This window comes from Triticum dicoccoides, chromosome 2B (assembly GCF_002162155.2).
Source record: "Triticum dicoccoides isolate Atlit2015 ecotype Zavitan chromosome 2B, WEW_v2.0, whole genome shotgun sequence".
NCBI classification, from domain to species: domain Eukaryota; kingdom Viridiplantae; phylum Streptophyta; class Magnoliopsida; order Poales; family Poaceae; genus Triticum; species Triticum dicoccoides.
In genome coordinates this window covers 776,595,913-776,615,910 of record NC_041383.1, presented here as the reverse complement: position 1 = coordinate 776,615,910, position 19,998 = coordinate 776,595,913, and the positions used below count along the sequence as shown (strand labels likewise).

Sequence of the window (19,998 nt, the reverse complement as noted above, 5' to 3'; positions counted from 1 at the left end):
TACTAGACTAGACAGAGAAATAAACTAAGAAGAATCAATATGATGTTTTAGATGAGCAAAGTGATGACAAGGTGGAGGTTAGTTGTACCCGGTGACATGGATGGCGGCGCTCCACATATGTGCAATATCACCTTGTGTTGATCGGATAATCTACTTATGGTGGGCGGTCCCTCAAATAGCATTGCCTATCAAGCAGCGCCTTATTGAGACAACTCAATTGTCCTACTTCTCGTTACATACATGCAGCAGCTAACGAGAGTCATCGTCCTTCTAGCGCCGTAAGGCTCACGCCATTGGCAGAGTTCTCTGTGTCTTCCATCATTTCACTGGTTTCGTAGTTTATCCGTGCAAAATACCCAGGTTGCTCTGGCGGTGCACGAGGAATGGCTTCACTGTCGAGCATGGAAACGACCGATGACATGTGTGGCCTAGCACTGGGACTGTCCTGGACACACAAGAGCCCAACATGGATGCATTTGGACACTTGGTCAAGCGAATAGCTCCCCTTGATGGTCGCGTCCACGAAATCCCTCACTCTTCCATCTGCCCACAGGTTCCAAGCCTGAAACATCATGGAGAAATTCGTAATTTATATTTGGGTTCAGTTATCAGAATCTGAAGCATCTCATAACACAGTAGATAACACTTACATAGGATATGAGGTTTGAAAAGTCCATCACAAGATGATGAGGTGAGCTGATCTTTAATCCACTTACAATCTCTAGTAGCAAAATACCAAAGCTGTAGCTGTCAGACTTGACGGAGAAAATGCCCTCCATCGCATACTCAAGCGACATGTACCCGCTGTTTATGTATATGTGTAGTTTGAGTTATTTCAGACGCATAAGTAAAATTTTGAGACAAAGAGCTAGTGCAAGAGTTACTTACTAAGTCCCAACAACTCGTCTGGTACTTTCCTGTTGCTCGTTGCCTCCAAAGATCCTTGCCATTCCAAAATCTGATATTTTTGGGTTCATCTCCATATCTAGCAGGATGTTGCTTGGTTTGAGGTCTCTATGGATTATCGCCGTTCTCGAATCTTGGTGGAGATACATAAGTCCTCTAGCCACCCCTTTGATTATGTTGAACCTTCTTGGCCAATCAAGTATAGACTTCCTTGCAGTATCTGCCAAAGAACAGGATGTGCATGTACATGAGTGCAAGACATCTATTAAGCCCGTTCAGAGACTACTTTCTAGAGTATGGGATTAGAACATACCAAAAAGAAACTTGTCTAGGCTTTTGTTGGGCAAGTATTCATAAATAAGCAATTTCTCATCCTCATGAATACAACAGCCAAGAAGTCTAACTAGATTCTTGTGCTGCAATTTGGCAATAAGAACCACTTCATTTATAAAATGCTCTATACCCTGCTCAGAACCCTTGCTAAGCCTTTTAACAGCAACTTCCTTTCCATCTTCTAGTGTTCCCTGTGTAATTTCATAATTATGGAAACAAATTGACGAGGAAATTATACAGATTTTCCAATGTTGTAATTAACTGACAAGATCAAAGCTTTACAACCTTATAAACTTTGCCGAAACCTCCTTTTCCAATTATGTTCGTGTCATGGAAACTGTTTGTTGCAGCAGCGATGTCTTTGAACCTAATAGAACGCAATTCCAAATTTTGATCCCAAACTTCTTGCGAAGTGCTCGAGTCCTCCGGGGCCGGTCTTTTCCGGCTACCTTTGTTTACTTGTATCCCTGCAGAAATATGAGTAATCTCACCACTCAGCACTATTACATGAACATCTTATTAGAGGAAACTGGAGTCCCTTATTCTACCTCTTCGCTTGCATATGCAGACAAGATATATGCATGAGAATATCAGCAGGAACGATATAACTGGGAGTGCAATCTTTAATACCACACCGACACCACTCTTCCTGTTGTGTCCTGTCAAGAAAATAATGAAAAGAGTACTGCATCAAGATTCAAGCATAGCTTGTGCGAGTACACATTTACTTTTTTCTCAATGAGTACAAGATACCGATTTACTTGCATATAATACCAAAGAAGATAGTAAAATGCATCTCGCATCTCAAATATAGTTACAGATTTTGTTTTAGAATTGAGTATTTGCAGACAACAAAAGTAACTGGCTAACTAGTGCAGTTTTACAAGTGTGTGAGCTGGAAAATTAGCCAACCAACACAATTTTGAAAGAAATGCTAACTGATGAGTTTATTCGATGATAACAACTATATGTCCTGGGTAGGAAAGGCTGTTGTTCGTAGTTTCACACGCTGACACTCAGACTACACTGCAGGCTAAAAGAGTTCAAGCAGCCATGGAAGTATGGAACAATACATACCAGGAGAGCCAGCAAGCCGAAGGTACAGGTTGCCACCAAGTACGCCTGTCTTCTCTAAGTCAACAAGCTCCCCTGTCCAGACCAAGCATCTTGATGGGCCACCAGTTGCGACAATACTGCTCAAGTTGGCGTAAGCGTACGCAGTGCAGGAGCAGTTACGCTCACACTGAGCAGTGCACTCCTCGAAGCTTCCGCTCCTCACATACACAAACTTATCAGGCACCTTCATCCCAGACAAGGCCGAGAAATGGTAGCCACGACATGTCAGTGCCTCCTTTCTCACGCATCCTCTGGAGAAGTTGGCACTGAAGCCGTCCGCCGGCTCGAACCCATCAAGGCACCTGCACTCCCTGGTGGTCATGTCGCAGTAGCCAAACGGACCACATGAGCCGTAGTGGCGACAGCCATCATCTGGGCGCTTGAACAGAACCACTCATGACTGGCCACTCCAGATCCTGAGCATCAAGTCGCCCGTGTAGTCCAGCTTCCAGTGCGATCTCCGGGCGGAGCTGTTGCCCGTGTTGTACGTCGAGTAGATGGTCTCTCCGTCATCGACGTTCTGGGACCACATGTATCCATTCTTGTCCGAGGCTTCTGCACCGTTCCACAGTCCGCTGCGCCAGTATTTGCTTGCCCCGCGCCAGGTGAGAATCTGGAGGCCCGTGCTGGGGTCACGACTGAGGAGGAATTTCCCGGTGGATGGGTCTTGAGGGCCCTTCCAAGCAACGATGCGCACTGCTGTGTGGGTCTTGTAGTTCGCCCATAACTTGAAGCCGGGGAGGATGGTGTCAGTCGGGTGATCATAGCTCTGCCATATCTGCGTGAAATTCTGCAACTGCACGACAAAGTTCCCCGCCTCGAGCAGCAGCGCCACAGCCCCATCACCCCCGGCGGTGACATTGTTCGTCGTCCTCCAAAGGATACGGCCCTTGGAATCGGACAAGACAAGGTCAGAGCTGTTGGTGAGAACCAACTTCCCGGACAAACCGCTGCCGATTGGGTTGTCGCGGTTGGCCACCCACACATATGTCCGCTCCGGGATGGTGTGGTACCATATGCCTACATATGAGTTTGCGGTGGAGTTTTCTGGGGAGAAGAAACCAAGAGCAAAGATGCCATTGTTGGAGACGAGCTTGTCGCCAGGCAAGAGTGGCTTCGCAGGTGTTAGGCGGTCATCGGATTTGGAGAGACAAATCAATGATAGGAGGATAAAAAATGGGAGCAGAGTCATGCCCATTAAGCCTTCTTTCGCATATGCTTGTGAAGGGCAAAGCAAGGAGATGGTATGGAAGAAATGCTCTGGATTGATTTGCTTGCTTGGAGATATGAAACTGCTAGCTGCTGGTCTTTGTGGGGAATTAAAGGACCAAGAAATGCTCCATGTCAAAGCCATGGATGTGTTGACTGTATCAAACACACCAAGAAACCGAGGTCGACTCGCAACCATCGGGTGACCGGAGTCCCATCGCAGTCCTCGTCGGCATAAATGTGCCATGGTAGCAATAGTCCGGGGACTTGGATCTCACACAGCCGCGCCATCAGACAAACTGACACAACACTGCAAGAGGATGGCGCAGAAATTAATGTCCAGATCTCAGCATCGTTGACGACTCGCCGCTCTTCGGCAGGAAGCTTGGGAAGTACATGTTGGACGAAAGGTGCGTGCCAACTGCTGAGGAACGGGTTACCGTCAGATGGAGCTCCGGCGGGGTAGTCGCGGCGATGTGGGGGCACACATCGTCGGGTGGCCTCCGTCGCTTCAGAGGAAAAAAATTATCAGGCAGCATCCGATTTGTCAACTCGGGTGGGTGGGACGAGCACGTACCGACGGCGAGCGCGACAGGCGGGGGAAATTAGGGGAGGGTGGCCGCGACGGCGCGATGAGGTGCCGGCCGCTTGCTATGGTCGCCTGGAAGGGGAGGGGAAGGCAGGGGAGACGAGGCGCCGGAAACTCATATGGCGGTGGTGCCATGATTGGCGGACCGGCGGCGGAAGCGGGGACTGCGGCGAGCCGGCGGCGGCAGTGGGGGGTGCGGGCACTGCGGCTAGACAGCGAACGCAAATGGCCGCTGCTTGCTTGTGGGCTGGAGGCCCTTCTATCTTGTAATAATACCAAGCGGGCTGCATGTTTACATAGGGACTTGGCGGCACTGCTCAAAGCTCGTCACTAGCGCGGCCCATTAATGTGTTATTCCCATAAAGAATCAAACAATATTTTATTTCCTTAATAAGTTTTTAAAATAATTTAATATTTTAGTTTAAAAAGTGGAGAAAGTTTACATAAACAAATATAAAATGATCATATATATTTTTTACTATGAATTTCATATTTTAGTTCAAAAAGTGCAGACAGTTCATCACCCAGGGTGTAGAATAAGTTATTCTTCACCCAAGGTAATCTCACGACCATTTCATAAATAAATTACATTTGGCATACAAATAATTACATTCATGTTTAGTCACTACGTAAAATTTGGCATAAGAAAACAAAAATATAGGTCATAAGACCAGAAAATTGTATTTTATGTATTTTTTACACTATGTTTTTACGTTCGTAATTTTACGTAACAGAAAATATTTTTTATGGCTCTTACGTTCTCTTTTTGCGTATAAAGTAAGAAAAAAAATTACGGAACATCAAAATACGGTGCATTGGTGTTAAAATTGAGGGGCTGAATAATAATTATTTCTCACCCAGAGTGCCGAATAGAGTGACCCTATATAATATTAGTCTCATGTTTAAAAATGTTCCTACATATGAAAAATATATTCATATACTCCCAGAACAAATATTCATATATAGAAAAAAACATGCACTTGGGAAAAATTGTTCATGTAATTTTGAAAGGTGTTTAGATATTTCCCCCAAATGGGCGGAGCATCGAGATGCCCTGTTATTGTTGGCACTTGGTCATAGACAAGGGTTGGATTTTTAGCCTTTATTTTGAGAAACAAAAGGAAAAAAGAGCAGCTGACACACAGCAATCTCAGGGTAAGGATTTAATGCATACTGAGATGTTATGATGGAAACCTTATTCTTAGCAAATGAAGATAAACACAAGCATATCACCTTGTGTGAGATGAGAAACAATATAAACCTTCAGTTATAATGCATTATCCACATTTCCTTCATTACACAGTCAAGTCCACTTCGGTGCTTTACATACGTTAAACTACCTGAGGTTACTACCACCACTATGCTGAAAATCACAATTTATGTACAGTAAATTAGAGAGTTTACACCTTTTACAGGGTTCCAATATATTGTAGAAGTTGACATTAAACATCTAACGCCCTATTAGTGTTGTGATACTCATGGTATTTTGTGAATTATCCATGTTTTCCCTGGTATGTCCATTTTCCTGATTTCTTGCTGCAAAATATGCAGGTTGCTCCGGCTCTGGAAGCAAAGTGATTTCATTCTCCAACATAAGCACAACCGATGACATGAGTGGCCTAGCATCTGAATGGTGTTGAACACACAAGAGTCCCACATGAATGCACCGTAGAACTTCATGAATTGGACAACTACCAGCAATTGTTGAGTCCACCTGTTCCATTGCATTTCCATCTTCCCATAATCTCCACGCCTGATGGAATAAATTCAAGTTTCAACCAATTAACTCTAGTTTTGTTTAGGTCACCAAAATTCAAGCATTCCGTGATACTTACATATGTTGTAATGTTTGGAAAGTTCATTATAAGCTGAGGTGAGCTGATCTTCAAGCCACTTACAATCTCCAAGAGAAGAACACCAAAGCTATAAATGTCCGACTTAACAGAAAAGGCGCCACCCATCACATATTCTGGAGACATGTAACCGCTGTTTAAACATTAAGTTTGCCTCAGTGCACCTTTTAAATAAAATAGTGTGGGTCTTACTAAGGGGCAGTTTGATCACAATGCTAAATAGTCTAGTTTTACACTTATCCAAAACCATCTATATCTCTTTCATGACTTGCAGGGAAGCATGAAACATCATAATCAAACACGAGTGAAGATCTGTGCCTTTGGGAGATTTAAATTGGAATTGGCAGTTGCAAAAATAATAGAGATTAAAGTACAAAAGTGAATGTGCTCTTAACTACGCGCATCCTAAATTACTGAGCCTCTGAACAAACATAAGATATTAATTTCGTAACTTTCATCCGACAGGGCAGCGAAGCAAAGATATCCAATAAATCTGGTTAGTTTTTTAAATTATCTCATTACTGTCCTCACTTTTTAACAACAGCCTTCAGTTTTTGAATTATATATAGAAAATAGTGCCCAACTAAACTCATCGAAGCATTTCACTAGCATTCAGAAGACAAGTTGAACTTAGCTAAACCAAAAATATAACAGGCAATGGGAGTAAAAGTGTTCATTCCTGCCCACTTGATTCCATCCCTAAGATTGAAGCAATATCCTAGACACCTTCCAGCACATGAATTACTTACTATGTTCCAACAGCTCTAATAGTGTTTCCTTGCTGCTGCTTTCCACCAAATATCCTTGCCATACCAAAGTCTGATATTTTAGGGCTCATTTCTTTGTCCAACAAAATGTTGCTTGCTTTAAGATCTCTATGAAATATTGTTAATCTTGAATCTTGGTGGAGATAAAGAAGGCCTCTTGCCACCCCTTTAATTATCTTAAACCGTGCCAGCCAATCAAGGACATCTTTTCTTGTACTATCTTGCAGCATGAACAGTTCAATAAAACCAATTGTTAGTCATCATGCATATTCTTTCGGAATCTGAACAAAAAAAAACTTTATGGTCAACATTGAGAATTTTGTGCAACATGAGATCAGAAGTTGGAATATACCGAAAAGGAAGGGTACGAGGGTCCAGGGTCATCGAGGGGTCGAGGATCGCCGAGGGGTCAAGAGGTTGCCTAGTGTCAAAGTATTGAAGAAATCCATGGCTTCATCATTAGCCGGAAGTAATCGAGGCATGATGGTATGAAGTTCTCCAAAGTTATTCTAGAACGGAGTCCCGGATAGGATAATCCGCCTTTTGGTACAATTTTCAGCAAATGCCTTCCAAATAGTGATATTCGGAAGGCTCTTGCTGTACTTTGTACCAAAAAGCAAATTATCCTATCTGGGATTCCGTTCCAAAATAACATTGGAGAGCTTCATACCATCATGCTCCTATTACTTTCGCCTAATGATGAAGACATGTTTTTTTTTAATCTTTGACACTAGACAAACGTGACATGATCAGGGGTCGAGGGTCGGGAACTAGGGTAGAGGGTCGTGGATCGCCGAGCGGTCGAGGGTTGTGAACTAGCTAGGGTCGAGGGTCGAGGATCACCGAGGGGTTGAGAGGTTACCTAGTGTCAAAGTATTGAAGAAATCCATGGCTTCATCATTAGCCGGAAGTAACCGGGGCATGATGGTACGAAGTTCTCCAAAGTTATTCTGGAACGGATTCCCGGATAGGATAATCCGCCTTTTGGTACAAATTTAAGCAAAGGCCTTCCAAATAGCGATATTCGGAAGGCTCTTGCTGTACTTTGTACCAAAAAGTGAATTATCCTATCTGGGATTCCGCTCCAAAATAACTTTGGAGAGCTTCGTACCATCATGTATATGTCGTCGTTGTCGATATACTCCCTCTCCGATAACTTCGACATGAGGGGGGGGGCGATATACCCCCTCCCCGATAACATTCTTTTCTATGTATATGTCGTCGTTGTCGATATACCCCCTCTTTGATAACTTCGACATGAGGGGGGGTGTCAATATATATACCCCTCCCCGATAATTTTTTTCCTATGTATATGTCATCGTTGTCGATATACACCCTCCCTGATAACTTCGATATATCCATCTCTCATGTTTGTATATTAATTGCCATGTTGTAATATTTGTAGAAACTATGGATCATCAAAGAGACTTCGATCAAGAAGAGATATTGGGGGACATCATCCGCGACGGAGGTGATGTCTTGTTGTTTCTCAATGACATCGAAGAAGGTTCGGAAGGAGAGGAAGTAGGCTACGGTGATCAAACTATGGAGGAGGAAAGTCATGATCGTGATGGTGGCTTCGGCGACCGTGATGACGGCTCCGGTGACCGAACGGAGTCGGGATCAGCTGTTGCAAAGTCCAGCGAAGAAAAAGTTGCGCCCGGATGAAAGGTTCACGATCGCAGAAATTGTGTGCGATGGCCAACCGATTAAACCCCTCCGAACCAAGGAAGCATTTTCTGCTCAGTGTAGGGTCCTTGTTAGGGACATGATCCCGATCAGCATCGAGCTATGGAATCAGCCTAATAAGGAAGAGATTCAAGTTTCTTTTGTCGAAGATAGACAGAAAGATGATCTTTGGAAAACGCTAAAGGTAAATTTCACCCTACCGAAAGAGGAGGATCCGGAGAATCCAGTTATAGAGCCATTGATCAAGTCCTCTGCTCTCAAGAAGATGGCAGATCTATTCAGGAGGTGGAAGAATGAGTTGAAAGCAACGTATGTCGACCAAGACAAGACTCCAGAATTCACTGGCCGATTTGAGAAGATAAGAGATCACTGGCCCGCATTTGTGGCCAACAAGACATCGGACAAGAGTAAGAAGATGTCAGCGATTAACAAGATAAATGCTGCAAAGAAGGAGCATCACCATTGCAGGGGTCAGGTGGCTACCTCAAAGCCCGGCCGTTGTGGGACAAGGCTGAGCAGGACCTGATTGCTAAAGGGGTCGAACCAGAGACATTGCACTGGCCAGACCATTGTAGGACTTGTTTCTTCGGGGCTGGTGGAACATTGGACCATGAAATAGGGAAGTGCTGTTGGACGGACGAGCAATTTGCAACACCCGTCATGAAGCTTCGGAAAGCAATCAATGAAGTACTGGAAGGGAAGTTCGTTCCCGACAGAGAGAATGACGAGCTCACAAGGGCCCTCAGGAATCCTGAGCACCCTGGATGAACACGAGGCATGCCAGGCTCCATTGCATGGAAGGTTGGGTTTCCTGACGCAGGTGGTTACAAAACCCAAGAGAGGAGGAGGAAAGTGGAGCAGAGCGAACCGCAGGAGCTTAAGGCAAGGGTAGGAAAGCTAGAGGAACGACAAGATGTTGAGAACCAGCAACTACGAGATCCCGCCCAAGAAGCTACCCCAGAAGCTACCCCGCCATTTCAGCGGAGAAGCAGCGTGGCTTCCACCGAGCTCGTTCAGCAGCCTGACTTGACGGGTCCTAGCTACCCCATGGATTTTATCACGTATTCACACTAGTGCCACCTTATGACACAATGGCTTCAGCTCAAAGTCAAGGCGGCTGTCGGCTCTGTGTTCCCTCCTTCGCCCGGAGCAACTTTTCACTTCCGTCCGAATCCACAAGGCTATGTTATTGTGATGGTGGACGAAATAATGGAGGGATTTGAGGAGCTCCAGCTTGACCACCCTACAGGTGATGGGGAGACTCAGCTGGGTCTTGCTATGCATACTCCGTGTCTATGGCGGAAGGAGCACATCAAGCTTCTGAACTTCACGGCTCCTGCTAGTCAGCTGGGCACTCCGCCTCCTCCTCCTCCTCCGGCGAGTGGTTAGGGCACTCCGCCTCCTGCTCCGGCGCGTGAGGGCGGTAGTACTCCGCCTCCTTCTCTGCCTGCTCCGGCACGTCCGAGCAGCCCGCCTCCTCCTTCGCCGCCTCATAAGTGACGGCGGAACACAGACGCCGCCACTCCGGCTGCTCCGGCGCATCGTAGTAGTCCGCCCCGGCTGCTCCGCCTCTTCAGCAACAAAAGAAGACAGTCGTAGCCGCTCCGGCTGCTCCGGCGTCTAGCAGTACAGCCAGAGGCAGGAGGCAATACAGATTCGATCCATCGTCTCTCAAGCCTCTAGAGAAGTTACCATACGAGAGGAGCGATGAGGAAAACCAGAAGATCTCTAAAGGCCAAGTGAATGACTTCTTTCAATCGGTAAAAGCTAAGAAACATCCACCTCCGGAGGAGAAGATAGATCCGGTGAAAGCGAAGCACACTTTGGATGCCCTGCAGCGACCATCACCGCCTCCACTGCAATGCAAGTATGACCGCGTCATTGAAAGGACATATAAGGAAGCGGAGCAGTCGGAAAGTACTTGCACTGATCAAAGGCTAGCAGAATGAAGAAAAGGGAAAAAATTCCCCAGCTCGGCAAACAAGCGAAGCTATCGTGCCCCCCGCTCAATGTGTCTAGCGATATCATCGCTAATCTTCCAGGGATGCTGCCCGGTACCAATCCTGGAGATTACATGAACGACGATGATGCACATTTTTTTGAAACAATGGAGGTGGACACATTAATATTCGAGCACATTATGATGCGAAGATTCCATGATTGGTACATGGACATCTGCAGGAAGTCTGGGAAAAATACTTTGTCGCTGAGAGTTAAAGAGGAGAACGACCTCGTTGGAATTGGCCTGTTGTTAGTTCCATATGAGGAGTTCTTCCAGTTTTTCAATCAAAAGGCCCTCGATAAAATAATCATCACTTGCTAATGTCTGTAAGTACTACTTCTCTGTAATTAATTAAGTCTCTATATATAGCTCAGCTCTTTCATTACATGTATATATAATTATCCTCACTATATTATGCAGATTGAAGATCGCCGAATTGAAGAAAAGACAATTAGGTGATATTGGGTTCATTAACATAAATCTCATGGATGAATGGAGTGTTAAACATGATGCCAAACAAACCGAGGCTAACTTGCTCGCATCGTTACTTTGAAATCAAAACAAAGCTACAATACTCTTTCCTTATGAATACAAGTGAGTGTTACTATCTTGTGCATATTCGGTTTCCCTTATTACTCGAGGTTATATTAATGTAACTGATGAGTTATGCATGCGTGCGCAACTTCCAGTTTATTCTGCTAGAGATTAAGCTTGAGCAGGTACTAGTAACCGTCATAGACTCCAAACGAAAAAAATCCGGAAGAGTATGCGACCATGACTAAAATTCTCGAGAAGTAAGTTCAATCGATCATTATCGCACCATATCGGCAACTTTGTTAATTTCCTGATATCAAGTAATTGTTTTCTTTGTCTGGCAGGGTTTGGAAAAAGTTCACCGCACAAGCTCCGGGGCTGCCGGCGCAACTGTGATTTAACCACCCGAAAGTAAGTACTAGCTACTAGCTAGTTCCGCGCATCTCCCATTGATTCTAACTAGTTTCATCAATACCATTTAGCATGCTTGCTTCTCAGTTTGATTGACCTCTATTTCTTGTAAAGTGATTGTGGCAGGAACCCGGGAATGATTTCTGTGGATACTACATTTGCGAGTTCATCCCCCACACCATCTGTGAGTGGGGCTACTTTAAACAACAATATGAAGTGCGTAAGCAATAATATTCACAATTTTATTTTCTTACCATCATTTGTGTTCAGTTTCATTCATATATATGTATTGACCCCCTTCTTGAAATTAGATTTGGTAGATGCGGGATGAACTCCTACCACAAGATCGCATACGAGCAATTCAAGAGGAATTGGGGGGATTCTTTCTTGATCACTGATACGTCTGCAACGTATCTATAATTTTTGATTGTTCCATGCTATTATATTACCTGTTTTGGATGTTTAATGGGCTTTACTATACACTTTTATATTATTTTGGGACTAACCTATTAATCGGAGGCCCAACCCAAATTGATGTTTTCTTGCCTATTTTAGTGTTTCACAAAAAAGATATATCAAACGGAATGAAACCTTCGGGAGAGTTATTTTTGGAACAAACGCAATCCAGTAGACTGGGAGTGGACATCAAGAAAGAAACGAGGCGGCCACGAGGCAGGAGGGTGCGCCCTAGGGGTGGGCGTGCCCCCACCCTCGAGGGCCCCTCATGGCTCCCCTGACCGACTTCTTCGCCTATATGTACTCTTATACCCTGAAAACATCCGGGAGCACCACGAAACCCTATTTCCACCACCACAACCTTCTGTACCCGTGAGATCCCATCTTGGGGCCTTTTCCAGCGCTCCGCCGGAGGGGGAATCAATCACGAAGGGCTTCTACATCAACACCATAGCCTCTCCGATGAAGTGTGAGTAGTTTACCACAGACCTTCGGGTCCATAGTTATTAGCTAGATGGCTTCTTCTCTCTCTTTGATTCTCAATACAAAGTTCTCCTCGATCTTCTTGGAGATCTATTCGATGTAATTTTTTTGCAGTGTGTTTGTCGAGATCCGGTGAATTGTGGGTTTATGATCAAGATTATCTATGAACAATATTTGAATCTCCTCTGAATTCTTTTATGTATGATTTGTTATCTTTGCAAGTCTCTTTGAATTATCAGTTTGGTTTGGCCTACTAGATTGATCTTTCTTGCAATGGGAGAAGTGTTTAGCTTTGGGTTCAATCTTGCGGTGTCCTTTCCCAGTGCCAGCAGTGCCAGCAAGGCACGTATTGTATTGTTGCCATCGAGGATAAAAAGATGGGATTTATATCATATTGCTTGAGTTTATCCCTCTACATCATGTCATCTTGCCTAATGCGTTACTCTGTTCTTATGAACTTAATACTCTAGATGCATGCTAGATAGCGGTCGATGTGTGGAGTAATAGTAGTAGATGGAGAATCATTTCGATCTACTTGTCGCGCACGTGATGCCTATAGACATGATCATGCCTAGATGTTCTCATAACTATGCACTTTTCTATCAGTTGCTCGACAGTAATTTGTTCAGCCACCGTAATACTTATGCTATGTTGAGAGAAGCCACTAGTGAAACCTATGGCCCCGGGTCTATTTTCCATCATATAAGTTTCTGATCTATTTTATTTTGCAATCTTTACTTTCCAATCTATATCATAAAAATACCAAAAATATTTATTATCTCTATCAGATCTCACTTTTGCAAGTGTCCATGAAGGGATTGAAAACCCCTTTATCGCGTTGGTTGCAAGGTTCTTATTTGTTTGTGCGGGTACGAGGGATTTGGAGTGTAGCCTCCTACTAGATTGCTACCTTGGTTCTCAAAACTGAGGGAAATACTTACGCTACTTTGCTGCATCACCCTTTCCTTTCAAGGGAAAAACCAACGCATGCTCAAGAGGTAGCAAGAAGGATTTCTGGCGCCATTTCCCGGGAGTCTATGCACAAGTCAAGAAATACCAAGTACCCATCACAAACTCTTATCCCTCGCATTACATTATTTGCCATTTGCCTCTCGTTTTCCTCTCCCCCACTTCACCTTTGCTGTTTCTTCGCCTTCTTCCCGTATGACTTTTTGTTTGTGTTTCCATGTGCCTTCTATTTGCTTGCTAAAAATCTATTGATATGGATCCACTTAAAGTGTTCTACTTGGATCATCTTTGATCTATTTGTGCTCGTGCTGAAACCCCAACTAGTTTAGTTGAGGGACGTTCTTTAGATGAGCATGCTCATTTTGTGCGTCATCGTTTGTCTGAAAAGGGGACACTCTTATGGTATCAAATAAATAGTTTGCTATGCTATGCTTGGAATTTTTGTGAAATTTATGATTTTACTTGTTGCTCTAAGAACCCTAAAAAACACCTTCCCTACCTATGTGACTTTAATGATAATGAAATCTTATCTTCTTATGGAAAGGGTGTTTATAGTTACTATGATAGCGAACACATTGAAGAATTTGTCATTTTTAAGGGTGCTCATGAAGTTGCTTCTTTGATTGAAAAGTATGATATATATTACTCTCTACAAATCTGAAAATTCCGACATACTTAAATATTGCTATGAAAACTATGCTCATAATTCCTATGTTAAGGAATTTATTGAGAGAATGACCGTTGCTTTGGAAGAAAATAATGATATGCATGAATCTATAGATAATTATGATTCCGATGATTTGATTGAAATATCTCTTGATGAACATGATGCTTGCTATTCTTGTGGCCATGATGCCAATATTTATGAAGATGAATTTGCTATAGTTCCTTATGTTAAACATGAGATCGTTGCTATTGCACCCATACTTGATAGTTCCTTCGAAGAAAAGCATGATTGCAATGATGTTACTATAAATTATCTTGATGTCAATTGTGCTAATAATATGCAAAACCCTAAGCTTGGGGATGCTAGTTTTGCTATGTCTACTACTTGTTGCAATGATCATGATTGGGGTGATTCTTCTTTTGATCTTGAAAATTTATTTAACCCCCATGATGAATATGAGATTGATAATAACGTTTGCAATATTATTGAAAGTGGTTTTGTAAGAGTGTCAACTTTTGATCCCACATTTGGATTTTGATCAATCTTATGAAATTTTTGATAAAAGTGGGCTTGGAGAGGTCATGACTTTAGTTAATGTTAATCCCACTATTTTGGAAGAGTGTCAACTTCGCATGCATGTGGATCATGTTAAAAATATTTTATGTGATAGATATTTTGTTGAATTTGCTTATGATCCTACATGTAATTATTATGAGAGAGGAAAATATTGTTGTAGAAATTTTCATGTTACTAAATTACCTCTCTTCATGTTGAGATTGCTACCATCTCTTTGTTCTTCCTTGCATATGCTAGTTTTTGCTTGCCTTGATAATTTGTTTGCTTAAAAGATGCCTATGCATAGGAAGTATGTTAGACTTAGATGTGTTTTTCACATGCTACATGATGCTCTCTTCGTGTTTCAATTTCTATCTTTCATATGAGCATCATCGAAATTATCAATGCCTAGCTACGGGCGTTAAACGATAGCGCTTGGTGGGAGGCAACCTAATTTTATTTTTGTTCCTTGATTTTTGTTCCTGTTTAGTAATAAATAATTCATCTAGCCTCTGGTTAGATGTAGTTTTATGTTTTAATTAGTTTTTGTGCCAAGTAAAACCGTTAGGATAACCTACGGTGATAGTTAACTTGATCTTGCTGAAAAACAGAAACTTTTGCACGCACGAGAATAATTTTAATAAATCACAGAAACGTGATTTTCAGTTGATTCTTTTTGAGTTAGGTTAATAGACAAATTTCCTAGGACTTACTATTTTGGTAGAATTTTTAGAGTTCCATAAGTATTCGAAAGTTACAGATTGCTACAGATTATTCTGTTTTTGACAGATTCTGTTTTTCGTGTGTTGTTTGCTTATTTTTATGAATCTATGGCTAGTATCGGGGGTTATGAACCATACAGAAGTTGTAATACAGTAGGTTTAACACCAATATAAATAAAGAATGAGTTCATTACAGTACCTTAAAGTGGTGGTTTGTTTTCTTGCACTAACAGAGCTCATGAGATTTTCTGTTGAGTTTTGTGTTGTGAAGTTTTCAAGTTTTGGGTAAAGATTTGATGGATTATGGAATAAGGGGTGGCAAGAGCCTAAGCTTGGGGATGCCCAAGGCACCCCAAGGTAAAATTCAAGGACAACCAAAAGCCTAAGCTTGGGTATGCCCCGGAAGGCATCCCCTCTTTTGTCTTCGTCTATCGCTAACTTTACTTGAGGCTATATTTTTATTCACCACATGATATGTGTTTTGCTTGGAGCATCTTGTATGATTTGATTATTTGCTTTTTAGTTTACCACAATCATCCTTTTTGTACACACCTTTTGGAGATACACACATGAATCGGAATTTATTAGGATACTCTATGTGCTTCACTTATATCTTTTGAGATAGACAATTTTGCTCTAGTGCTTCATTTATATCTTTTTAGAGCACGGTGGTGGTTTTATTTTGTAGAAATTATTGATATCTCATGCTTCACTTACATTATTTTGAGAGTCCTTTAGAACATCATGGTATTTGCTTTGGTTATAAAATTAGTCCTAATATGATGGGCATCCAAGTTGGGTATAATAAAAACTATCACATAGAGTGCATTGAATACTATGATCAATTTGATACTTGATAATTGTTTTGAGATATAAAGATGGTAATGTTAGAGTCATGCTAGTTGGGTAATTATGAAATTGAGAAATACATGTGTTAAAGTTGGCATGTCCCGTAGCATGCATGTATGTGAACGCTGTGTGACAAATTTGTAGCATGGGGTGTTCTTTGATTGCCTTCCTTATGAGTGGAGGTCGGGATCGCGCGATGGTTAACTCCCAGCAACCCTTCCCCTAGGGTCATGCGTAGTAGTACTTTTCTTTGAGGGCTAATAAACTTTTGCAATAAGTATATGAGTTCTTTATGACTAATGTGAGTCCATGGATTATACGCACTCTTACCCTTCCACAATTTGCTAGCCTCTACGGTACCATGCATTGCCCTTTCTCACCTTGAGAGTTGGTGCAAACTTCGTCGGTGCAAACTTCGCCGGTGCATCCAAACCCCGTGATACGATACGCTCTATCACACACAAACCTCCTTATATCTTCCTCAAAACAGCCACCATACCTACCTATTATGGAATTTCCATAGCCATTCCGAGATATATTGCCATGCAACTTTCCACCGTTCCGTTTATTATGACACGCTCCATCATTGTCATATTGCTTTTGCATGATCATGTAATTGACATCGTATTTGTGGCAAAGCCACCTTTATAATTCTTTCATGCATGTCGCTCTTGATTCATTGCATATCCCGGTACACCGCCGAAGGCATTCACATAGAGTCATATTTTGTTCTAAGTATTGAGTTGTAATTCTTGAGTTATAAATAAATAAAAGTGTGATGATTTCCATTATTAGAGCATTGTCTCATGTGAGGAAAGGATGATGGAGGCTATGATTCCCCCACAAGTCGGGATGAGACTCCTGACTTTATGAAAAATAAAAGAGGGCAAAAGAAGCCCAAAGAAAAAAAGAGAGGCCAAAGAAGCCCATCAAAATAAAAAAAGAAACAAAATGAGAGAAAAGGATAGAAGGGACAATGTTACTGTCCTGTTACCACACTTGTGCTTCAAAGTAGCACCATGATCTTCATGATAGAGAGTCTCATATGTTGTCACTTTCATATACTAGTGGGAATTTTTCATTATAGAACTTGGCTTGTATATTTCAATGATGGGCTTCCTCAAAATGCCCTAGGTCTTCGTGAGCAAGCAAGTTAGATGCACACCCACTTAGTTTCTTTTGTTGAGCTTTCATACATTTATAGCTCTAGTGCATCTGTTGCATGGCAATCCCTACTCCTCGCATTGACATCAATTGATGGGCATCTCCATAGCCCGTTGATTAGCCTCGTCAATGTGAGACTTTCTCCTTTTTCTATCTTCTCACACAATTCCTATCATCATACTCTACTCCACCCATAGTGCTATATCCATGGCTTACGCTCATGTATTGTGTGAGGGTTGAAAAAGCTGAAGCATGTTAAAAAGTATGAACCAATTGCTTGGCTGAAACCGGGGTTGTGCATGATGGGAGCATTTTTGTGTGATGAAAATAAAGCATGGCCAAACTATATTATTTTTTAGGGATAAGCTTTATTTGGCTATGTTATTTTGATAAGACATGATTACTTTGTTAGTATGCTTGAAGTATTACTATTTTTATGTTAATATTAAACTTTTATCTTGAATCTTTTGGATCTGAACATTCATGCCACAATAAATAAAATTACATTGAGAATTATGCTAGGTAGCATTCCACATCAAAAATTCTGTTATTATCATTTACCTACTCGAGGACGAGCAGGAATTAAGCTTGGGGATGCTTGATACGTCTCCAATGTATCTATAATTTTTGATTGTTCCATGCTACTCCCTCCATTCCATAATGTAGTGCCTATAGATTTTTGTAAAAGTCAAACTTTGCCAACTTTGACCAAGTGTATAGAGAAAATTGTCTACATCTACAATACCAAACATGTATATTCTGAAAATATAACTCACGATGTATCCAATGAGGTGCATTTGGTATTCTAGATGTACCTACTTTTCTCTATATACATGGTCAAAGTTTGTAATGTTTGACTTCTGTAAAAATCTATAGGCACTACATTATGGAACGGAGGGAGTATTATATTATCTGTTTTGGATGTTTAATGGGCTTTACTATACACTTTTATATTATTTTTGGGAATAACCTATTAACCGGAGGCCCAACCCAAATTGATGTTTTCTTGCCTATTTCAGCGCTTCGCAGAAATGGAATATCAAACGGAGTCCAAACGGAATGAAACCTTCGGGAGAGTTATTTTTGGAACAAACGCAATCCAGGAGACTTGGAGTGGACGTCAAGAAAGAAACAAGGCGGCCACGAGGCAGGAGGGCACGCCCTAGGGGGGTGGGCGCGCCCCCCACCCTCGTGGCTCACCTGACCGACTTCCTTAGCCTATATATATTCTTATACCTTGAAAACATCCAGGAGCACCACGAAAGTTTATTTCCATTGCCACAACCTTCTGTACCCGTGAGATCCCATCTTGGGGCCTTTTTCGGCGCTCCGCCGGAGGGGGAATCGATCACGAAGGGCTTCTACATCAACATCATAGCATCTCAGATGAAGTGTGAGTAGTTTACCACAGACCTTCGGGTCCATAGTTATTAGCTAGATGACTTCTTCTCTCTCTTTGATTCTTAATACAAAGTTCTCCTTGATCTTCTTGGAGATCTATTCGATGTAATTCTTTTTGTGGTGTGTTTGTCGAGATCCGATGAATTGTGGGTTTATGATCAAGATTATTTATGAACAATATTTGAATCTCCTTTGAATTCTTTTATGTATGATTTGTTATCTTTGCAAGTCTCTTCGAATTATCAGTTTGGTTTGGCCTACTAGATTGGTCTTTCTTGCAATGGGAGAAGTGCTTAGCTTTGAGTTCAATCTTGCGGTGTCCTTCCCAGTGACAGCAGGGGCAGCAAGGCATGTCTTGTATTGTTGCCATCGAGGATAAAAAGATGGGGTTTATATCATATTGCTTGAGTTTATCCCTCTACATCATGTCATCTTGCCTAATGCGTTACTCTGTTCTTATGAACTTAATACTCTAGATGCATGCTGGATAGTGGTCGATGTGTGGAGTAATAGTAGTAGATGCAGAATCGTTTCGATCTACTTGTCGCGGACGTGATGCCTATATACATGATCATGCCTAGATGTTCTCATAACTATGCACTTTTCTATCAATTGCTCGACAGTAATTTGTTCAGCCATCGTAATACTTATGCTATCTTGAGAGAATCCACTAGTGAAACCTATGGCCCCCGGGTCTATTTTCCATCATATAAATTTCCGGTCTATTTTATTTTGCAATCTTTACTTTCCAATCTATATCATAAAAATACAAAAAAACTTATTATCTCTATCAGATCTCACTTTTGCAAGTGGCTGTGAAGGGATTGACAACCCCTTATCGTGTTGGTTGCAAGGTTCTTATTTGTTTGTGCAGGTACGAGGGATTTGGAGTGTAGCCTCCTACTGGATTGATACATTGGTTCTCAAAACCGAGGGAAATACTTACGCTACTTTGCTGCATCACCCTTTCCTCTTCAAGGGAAAAACCAATACATGCTCAAGAGGTAGCAAGCACGTCATCGACAAACACGGAGAATACCATATGGAAGTTGAGTTCAGATGTTAGGGGATTTTGTAAGAGATTTATATATATATATATATATATATATATATATATATATATATACTAGCAAAAATGCCCGTGCGTTGCAACGGGAGAAAAAAGTACTCCCTCGAACCCAATAAAGCATGCCTACATGATCCTTTCGTCCATGACATCTACGTCAACACGATAGCCTGCCCATGTTGCCACTTATCCTTCATTCAGCCCTTGACAACGATGGTTGTGTTATTTACCTGATCAAAGCACGTTGGAACATGATC

At 42.1% G+C, this 19,998-nt stretch overlaps 1 protein-coding gene and 1 pseudogene across 1 annotated transcript; both read right to left on the bottom strand.

Moving 5' to 3' along the window:
* Positions 1-20: 20 nt before the first annotated feature.
* On the bottom strand, positions 21-3,730 carry LOC119366223 (annotated as a pseudogene).
* A 1,873-nt stretch (positions 3,731-5,603) lies between these two features.
* On the bottom strand, positions 5,604-6,844 carry LOC119361384 (cysteine-rich receptor-like protein kinase 7). Its single transcript, XM_037626619.1, has 3 exons — positions 6,756-6,844; positions 5,989-6,139; positions 5,604-5,906 (listed from the first exon to the last, which is right to left on the bottom strand). Exons 1-3 carry the CDS (start codon positions 6,842-6,844, stop codon positions 5,604-5,606), a joined length of 543 nt encoding a protein of 180 aa, XP_037482516.1.
* Between the last annotated feature and the right edge of the window lie 13,154 nt (positions 6,845-19,998).